We start from the raw sequence: 8,809 nt of genomic DNA, 5'->3' as shown, positions 1-8,809 counted from the left end.
AACTTTCAGCTACGATCTTCCATGGTCGAGCTGTCTACTTAGGTGGAGTCATGACGGTAATCGGACATCAGCAAAGAGCCTAATCATGGCGTCTTGGTGAGGCTAGGGAAAGGGTGAACTTCTAACGCAGGACTCACTCTCTCATTACCGAGAAGGGGTCCACATGAGGACATAGTCTTCCTTTGGCCGAATACCTTTTCGGAGAGAACATCTCTCTTGGGCAGTCCCAGACGTGTTCCCGTCATCTGTCACTGAAAAGAAGACGCTCTGGGACAAGGGCACACCGTGGAGTGAACTGGGAAAGGTCTTTGACCATCACGTGTATAATGGTAAGATGTCTGTCTCTTCCATCCTGTGGTCCTTCCTCCTCTGAGCAGGGTCCTTGCTTCCTGTTCAACTTTTCCCTACTTCCACTGTCCTTGACCTTACCTCTGATAGAAAGTAAGAGTTCCTTAGTTGCTTCCTGAAATTCAACTTTTCCCTTCGCTTCCTTTTATTTTTCTTTTTCTTGGATTGTGGGAAAAGCAGAAACCAATGTGGAGAGGAAAAGCTAAATTATAGAAGAAGGTAGAAAAGGGGAGGCATGTGGGTGAACGTCTGATCAAGGTAGTCCCTGGTTGAGAGAAGGTCATTCCTCCCTCTGAAACTGCTTTTAAGACCTGGATAGGCTTCGGTCCTGGTTTGGAATAGTGTGTTGCTTCCAGCAGAAATATCATGGACTGTCACTATGTCACACTTCCTGCATTTATTTGCAATAATACTGGCACTAAGTTCAATCGCCTAAATGTTATTCAAAATATAAATCAAAGGCATCTTTAAAAGTATAGCTAGCTCCCAAATAAGCCACATTTTCTTTTCTTCCCCATGATTTAAATTTTCCTTTATTTGGGTATTCTTATTTCAATAATAGCAATGAAGATGTATCTACATATCCATGACTCTATGATTTAACATTCTATATTTACAGGTTCAATGTTATCTTAAAGTTAAGTGAATTTGAAATGACAAATTATATGATCCTGCTGTCATGGAGTCAAGCAATCTAAGAGCGATCACAGCATTCCTTTCCTTCAGCATTACACATAAGATGTCATGCCAGGTCAAACTGAAGATCACATTTCCTTTCCATCTAGAGTGTTTAAAGATGTTGCTGGTGAACTGGAAGAGGCAGGCAAGGAGAGGTCAAATCAAAGACGTTTCTTCTTAAATTTGGAACATGCGGCAACTGTTTTATGAAGAAAACTTTTAAGAGGTACTCGGAAATACACACATACATATACACGAGAGAAAGAAAATCAAATTTTTTAAACAAGGATAGTTTTTAGATTTTATATATTTTTGAGAGAGAGAGAAAGTGCACGTGCACGAGCTGGGCCAGGGTGGGAGGGACAGAGGGGGAAGCAGGCTCCCTGCTGAGCAGGGAGCCCAATGTGGGACTCATCCTAGGACCCTGGGATCATGACCTGAGTAGAAGGCAAACACCTTAACTGACTGAGCCACCCAGGTGCCCCAAATAAAATCAATTTAAAAAGACAGTTTGGAGAAATGAGCTTACCCCAGCTAATGCTTCATGCAGTCACAGCTACAATCAATCAATCAGTCAATACTTTAAGCTAGACAGGCGTTCTTAAGCTAACATTTTAAATGTTTAACTTTGACAATAAATATTAGCCCACTTATGAAACTTTTTTCCCGTCCTTCCGAGGGTGGCCACAACACTTTGCCATCTCACAACTGGTTCTCAGGGTTGTTCTCAGCGCAGGTGGTGGGGGGGGGGGCTCCTGTGCCTATTGGGTCTGTGTGTGTATGTGTGCTGGGGGTGGGGAGAGGGAGCAGTGATTGGAAATGTCGATGGCTTTAGAACAGAATCACCAGCAGATGGACTCATAAAGAACCTTTGTGGTCATGTTCCACCTTCTCATTCCATAGGTCAAGTTCACTTCCCTGAGTTAGTGACAGAGATGGTGGATACCCCAGGGCTCCTGAGCCCTACGTCCAAAGCATGGGCCCTGGCCAGAGGCCCTGGCATCACATCTGAACTCCACCACCACCATGAGGGTTATCTTGAGCAAAGTTCTTAGCCCCTCTGAACTCTAATTCTTTATGGGATAAAAATAGTACTGACCTCACAGGGTTATTTTAAGAGTTAAACGTCGTAATGTACTTAAAGTCCCTAGTTCTGTATCTGGCACATTGAAGGTGGTTAATAAATATTAATGGTTTTTATAGGATAATATTTACTTAGTATTAACCACAGTTTTGTTTCTTTATTTATATTTATTTATTTATTCTAACTATTAATAAAATACTGGGAAAAATTAAAGTCAAGCAGTATTTTTTACACAATAATAACTCAGCATTTTCTTTATTTTTTTTTTAAAGATTTTATTTATTTATTTATTTGACACAGAGAGAGAAAGAGAACACAAGCAGGGGATGTGGCAGAGGGAGAGGGAGAAGCGACTCCACACAACAGGTAGAGCCCAGTGCAGGACTCAATCCCAGGACCCTGAGATCATGACCTGAGCTGAAAACAGACGCTTAACCAATTGAGCCACCCAGGCGATCTCAGCATGTTCTTTAGCCAATAAAATATCTTAAAAGAGTATTGAAAACCCCTATTTTGATAACAGACACCAGAAACACCAACAGGTCTCAAAATCAAAGTGTAAACTTTGCCGTCCAAAACGCCTACCTCCAAAGGAGGCAATTTCACTCCTGACATATAAAAAAAGAAATTGGGTCTTTAGGTTCTTCTGTTATTTTGCCAAGTGTATGACTGACTCGAGTGTACAAAGCCACTTCATTGAAATGTAATTCACTTATCGTAAAATCCTCCCATTTGGAGAGGGGCGTTTGGGAGTTTTTGGTATATTTGCAGTGTGGGACAGCCGCCACGACAACCCAATTGCAGAACATTTTCATCACCCGAAAAAAACCCCCGAACCTACTAGCAGCGATTCACTTGCTTTGGAATCTATCCATTCTTCTAGCCCTGCCCCTGCTTTGTTTTGTCTTTTCTCCCGTGGAGAGCATCTCCAGGCCTGGCTCTTCAGGCAATGCTCACAACACCACCGAAATTCCCTTGCCTGAATCCATCCCCAGGTCCCAGCGCCTCCAGCCTTGGCAAGGCGTGGACAGGAAAACCATCCCACTCAGCCAAAACGCCACGCCCACACAGTTACGACTCTGGCACAAAACACATTTATTGGTCAAAACTTTAGAAACCAAGAGCTTTTTAAAAGCACACGGCAGGGGCGCCTGGGTGGCTCAGTGGGTTAAGCCTCTGCCTTCAGCTCAGGTCATGATCTCAGGGTCCTGGGATGGAGCCCCGCATCGAGCTCTCTGCTCAGTGGGGAGCCTGCTTCCCCCCCTCTCTCTGCCTGCCTCTCTGCCTACTTGTGATCTCTGTCAAATTAAAAAAAAAAAAAAAAAAAAAAGCACACGGCAACACATCCAAAGCAGAAAATATAAAAATTCACCATGTCCTAAAAAGATGTTAACAAGAAATAAACTGTTATTTCATAGTTTTGAGCCATATAAAGAAGGAGACCACTTCAACAAATGTCTCCAGTTTTTATTTAGAGAATAAAACTGTTACTTAGGAGCACCATGCCTAAAGGCCACTGGGATGCTGGAGAAGTCTCCATAGCAATTTTTGTTTTCCATATGCTAAGGGAGACAGTCATTTGGACCCTCTGCATGTCCAGAGGAATACAAGGGAGGATGGCAGAGGAAAAAGAAGTCTATGGATAAATCTCCATCTCCCGCTGGATGTTATTACCATGAGAGAACAAGGGCCAGGCAGAGACCATAGAGACAGAGTGAAATGGGACCTTAGAGATCATTCACTCCTAAGAGGAAGGAGCTCAGGTCACCCAGCCAGTTAGTGGAGGACCAGAGGCTAAAGGATTATTTGAAACAGAAGCCCCTGGAAGGTAGAAAAAAATAGCACAGTTGTGTTTTCTGGTTGTCTCTGCATGACTGTACCCCACACTGGACAGTTGGAATCCAACCAGAAAGACCAAAGGCTCCAAGCGGGTCTGGAAACGGAGGAGGGGAGAATTACATGGCTCTTGGGAATACAAGAAGGTCACATTTATCTTTATCTCAAGAGAGCCTAAGAAAATTCTTAACCAGAATCTAAGAGCTGTAAAAAAAAAAATAAATAAAAAAGCACTCAGATGAATGATGCTAGAGCCAGAATGGGGTTACGGCTGTCAGCAAGGTGACAGAATATTCGCTTCCACCTCTGAGTAACGGGAGTGCTCTGACCTGTATTAATGGTCACAATGTGACTGAGGGAAAAATCTTCTGCGGCTCTGTCTCTCACGGGGACATAAAGCACCTTGCCTTATCCTGCTGCTCCATACACAAGGCTCTAGTGGCTTAGCTTGTTGCTGAAAACCTTGGACGTTCCCCAGTGCACATCCCCAAAATAGCTCTTGCAGAAGGAAAAAATCAACAATGCAGCGGACCGGTCTCAAAAAAGAAAAATGTTCCAGGTCCCAAGAAGACAGAGCTCACTTCGGAGTTGTTAAATCCCTTGCATTTTCGGAGTATCTTTAATCACGCTCCATGTTTGGACACTTCGGTTTTATGGGAGGATTCACAGGTGGGTTCATCAACAATTATCGAAGAGCTGTATCTCCTCCTGTTCCATCAGGGCAGAGGAATATGATCATGGAGTCGGTGTCAAGCCACGTTAAGCCGCTGGGGTTCAACTGCTCCATCTGCAGAAGGACTCATGCCAGACACAAAGCCCCTTCTGGCCCTAGAACTTGACTTCCACTGACACAGTCTATCAGACTTCTGGGTTAGAGCCATAAGCGTTCGCTGAGAGAGCACCGGAGGCCTGCGCTCCGTCAGGGGTAGGACACAGATTCCACCAACGAGGAACCCATCCCGTGAGCAAACTGTGGACGGAGTTAGACCTTCGCCTTCCCACACATGCTGTGGAGGCACTAGGCTGTGAGTGTTTGGGAAGGATTAAGTAAAATAACGGACATATAAGGTATTTGACAAACCCCTTGGTTTTCAATATAAAAAACTGCTTCAGTATTTGCCATCCCAGAGAAACTGGCACAACCAGTTGGCTATATAGTAGTTGCCTTGTTGTTGTTTTTTTCCTTTAAAAAGATATACAAATTCTATTTGAAGTAACTCTTCCAGCCCCAGAAAGACATTTTATCACTTAGTTTAAAAAGACCGATACAGGGTGCCCGGGTGCCTCAGTGGGTTAAAGCCTCTGCCTTCGGCTCAGTCATGATCCCGGGGTTCTGGGATCAAGTCCCTAGTCAGGCTGTCTGCTCAGCGGGGAGCCAGCTTCCCTTCCTCTCCCTCTGCCTCTCTGCCTACTTGTGATCTCTGTCAAATAAATAAATAAAATCTTTTTTTAAAAATAAATAAATAAAAAGACAGATACAACTGGCAATCATGGGCTACTGGAAAACAACAGCAACTGACAAACCAATCAACAAATCCCATGCACAGTGTCTCTTCTCTGAGGAAAAGAAGACAGAGTAACGGCACCCGAAATGCATTTTTCCTATTGGTCACAAACCTCGGCAATTTGCATTGTGGGTGCGGTGGTTGGAAGAGATGCCAAGTTACAGAACTGTGGATGCTGCATCTCATTCCAAGTTTTGTGCTTCCCAGGACAGAAGTGTGGATCTTCTGCTGAAGGAAGGGATTGTGCTTTTAAAGCTATGCATACAAGAAACGCTTACCCATCGTCCCTGAAGCATATATACTTTGTCTTCATAGTCCTAGTGAAGGGTTTTGACAAGTCATGTAGCATCCCTTGCCCAGGTTCCCCTGGGGAACACAGCAAAGCTGGCTGGCCTTTCTAAGCACCAAAGCTGCAACCTTCAATGTGAGCATAATTGACTTAGCTGGATACGGATAATTTCAATCCTTCTAGCTGCGAGACAAAGGAAATGACTCAGTCTGTGCCCACTCTGCAAGAGGAACAGAAATGTCCAAATCAAATCATAAGTGCACATTTTCTCAAGGCAATTAGTTCAGTTTCTCTTACTGTGTCCTGGGGTTGCTTTTCTTGCTGTTGCTGTTTTTACTTTGCTGTTTAAATTTTATGTGCAATTGCAGAGTAGATGAAAATCTTTAAAACAGAGGCACTCTCTGTCACACTGCGTTAGCGAATACCATGTATGACCCACATTTGTGCTATAGCAAAAATTCATGTCCAAATCTTCATCTGCAATCTCTAGGACTATAAAGGAACTTCCTACTATGCTTTGACTTTATGAAAGGACTTCTGGCTGGATTAAGACCTCTGGAGACCCAAAGAAAGAAAAAGAGATAAAAATCCCTAATTTGTACCTAAAAATAAGATTTTTACAGATGCCAAAATTAAAGTTGCTGATGTCTGGATTTTAGAAATGGCAAAATTTGAGATAAATTCATCAGAGCAAAACTTTTCTCATTTTTAGTGTCTCTGTTTCACTACATGTGGGCTTTAACTGCTTCCTCAATGACCCAGCTGATGCTAGGGGCGGAGGTCAGCTTGGCCCCCATTACCAAGTAGGAGATTAAACATCATACCTTCATGAAACAAAGCACGTGAAATCACCACTCTATGTCATAAGCACTTAACAAAGTTCTCTAAAGGAATGAAATTCATGCTTTAAAAAAAATTTTTTTTAATTTGCCTGGTCCAAATTCATGTTTGTTTGTTTTTTTTTAAGATTTTATTTATTTATTTATTTGTTTGTTAGAGCGAAAGCACACAAGTAGGCAGAGGCAGAGAGAGAAGCAGGCTCCCTGTGGAGCAAGGAGCCCGATGCAGGACTCAATCCCAGGACCCTGGGATCATGACCCGAGCTGAAGGCAGTGGCTTAACCAACTGAGCCACCCAGGAGTCCCCATGGGTTTTTTAATAACTTAAAAGTCTTTAATTGTGGTGGTTAATTGGCCTTACGAAGACTGACCCCTAACCAGCTAGGGTGTGTCATTTTCCATAAATGGTGCTCCTTTTTGCCTTGCTAGTATTGAATAATACCAAAAAAGGATTTACAATCCAATTTTCTGCATCTGTTGAAAACAGGTTTTGCCCTATTCTCTGCTTTGATTATAAAATTGGTCTAGTTTGAAGGCCATGGGTCAGTGGACTCCAGGATTGCTCAACCAGCGTGAAGCCAGAGCGATGCTGGCCAAAACCACCTCAAATGGAACCATCGGGGAGGTTCACTTCTTCCTCTGTGAAATGCTTTCCTTCTCAAGACATTACCCAGCATGATTTTGTCTGTCTGATGCTGAACACAGTTCAGACTCTAGCCCAGGGCTTGACGTTTTAACAATCTGAGGCCTGAAGATCTATTACTAGTAAGTTAGAACTCCGTGCAGGTGTCCTCAAATACTTAGAGTAGAGCAGGGAGAGAAGCAACAAACAGCAGTGGAGATCATCTGGAAACTAGACATTCTTCTTCCTTAAGGCAATTGACAAGACTGACGGACTGACTACTTGTCAATTACTGTTCTGAGACAGACCCAGCACATTCTCCCCTTCTGAAAGAGGCTCTTGTCTATAATACGTTCATCCTATTGTAAATAAAGCTTTAAAAATTCTTCACCTTAAGGCAAAGATGTTTGTGGGTTCATCTATTAATACATTCAGTAAACAGGCACTTATCTTGTGCGGGACCCAGGCACTAGGGAGAGGTCAGTGAACAGGAGGAACAGGGTTCCCACTCCCGTGGACCAGATAACTCTAACTGGACACATTACGACCGGAGAGGACACTTTCTTTCATAGCTGGTCTTACTCAAAGAGGCCATTTGGGAAGGAAATTAAAACCATTTCTAATACCATGAAAACCTTTTGGAATTTTAATGTTCTAAAGCATGTCTCCCAAAAGACCTTCTTGTCTATATAGCAAATGAACATATAGCAAATGAACATTTGCTCAGAATTTCTGAGCAAATGACAAGCATGAGCATTTCTAAGCGTGAATAGAAATGAGGAGACATGCTTTCATCCACATGGGTTTCCAGATGGTAGATTTATCCTGTTTCAAAACCTGTACGGAAATTCTGCACTATTGTATAAGAAGGTGTTGGGTGAGATGACCTAAAGGATCAAGTTATCTAACTCTGAAAAGTAATGTTATTCACCCAAAAAATTCTCTGTTCAAGCAAGGAAAAAAAAAAAAAAAAAGAAAGAAATGATCTCCTCTAGCTTGGTATGGAAAATTAGTTACACACTGTCTCCTAAGTGTTTCAGCTGTGCTAAACGAGAGCTTCATGAAAACACCACCTTAAATTCTCATGATTTTGGTAAAAGGGTCTAATTGTTTTTTGAGTCTTTTTTTTTTTTTTTTTAGCACACGAATAATCCTAAACCCTTTCTTAACCCGGGAAATGTTTGCACCTTCCCTAATAAGGATTATCCAAAGGGTTATGGTCCTCTCCCTCTTTCTCCTACAGTCACCCACTGTATTTTTATCTCCCACGGATACACATTAACATTTGTCACCATAAATAATACTTTTCAGTTGTAATCTTGATTCCAAAGTGAAAGAAAAAAAATCCTTATTTAAAATGATGTATCCTCCAATGGGATGTTCTCTCGTCCTCTGTATGCCTTCTAAGAGTAGTTATCTAAAAATGAGAGTTTCGTGCTCCGGGATGCCATACTTCCTTTTGTGGGCCTCAAATAGCTTCCTCAGCTCTTCCATATAGGTCTGATGCAACTCCTCAATCTGCTCTGGGCTTGGGTGCAGGGTCTGAGGCACAGGGATTGGACGGCCAACTGCAAGAAGAGAGAATGCATCTGAAGTAAGGAAATGAAA

General features: G+C 42.6%; 1 protein-coding gene and 1 long non-coding RNA gene across 4 annotated transcripts in view; both read right to left on the bottom strand.

Annotated features, from left to right (window-relative positions):
• Positions 1 to 844: 844 nt before the first annotated feature.
• MOGAT1 (monoacylglycerol O-acyltransferase 1) overlaps positions 845 to 8,809 on the bottom strand; it is a 42,762-nt gene continuing 34,797 nt past the window's right edge. The window contains exons 6-7 of one of the 3 annotated variants that reach the window (XR_007125819.1): positions 8,477 to 8,769; positions 3,437 to 4,969 (exon numbers count right to left, since the gene is read on the bottom strand). Coding sequence is in view for 2 of the 3 variants with exons in the window: in XM_047721333.1 (XP_047577289.1) it covers positions 8,615 to 8,769 (155 nt within the window). In the remaining variant the exon portion in view is untranslated. Of the gene's footprint in view, positions 1,226 to 3,436; positions 4,970 to 7,560; positions 8,770 to 8,809 lie in introns of those variants that run through there. The other 2 variants (XM_047721336.1, XM_047721333.1) reach the window with 2 other exon arrangements.
• LOC125095204 (uncharacterized) lies at positions 5,119 to 6,756 on the bottom strand. The gene is made up of 2 exons (XR_007125820.1): positions 6,151 to 6,756; positions 5,119 to 5,461 (listed from the first exon to the last, which is right to left on the bottom strand). It is a non-coding gene; the product is annotated as an uncharacterized LOC125095204 (long non-coding RNA).

Source organism: Lutra lutra, chromosome 3 (genome assembly GCF_902655055.1).
Source record: "Lutra lutra chromosome 3, mLutLut1.2, whole genome shotgun sequence".
Classification (NCBI taxonomy): domain Eukaryota; kingdom Metazoa; phylum Chordata; class Mammalia; order Carnivora; family Mustelidae; genus Lutra; species Lutra lutra.
The sequence above is the reverse complement of the archived record's forward strand: the minus strand, read 5'-3'. Positions and strand labels throughout refer to the sequence as shown.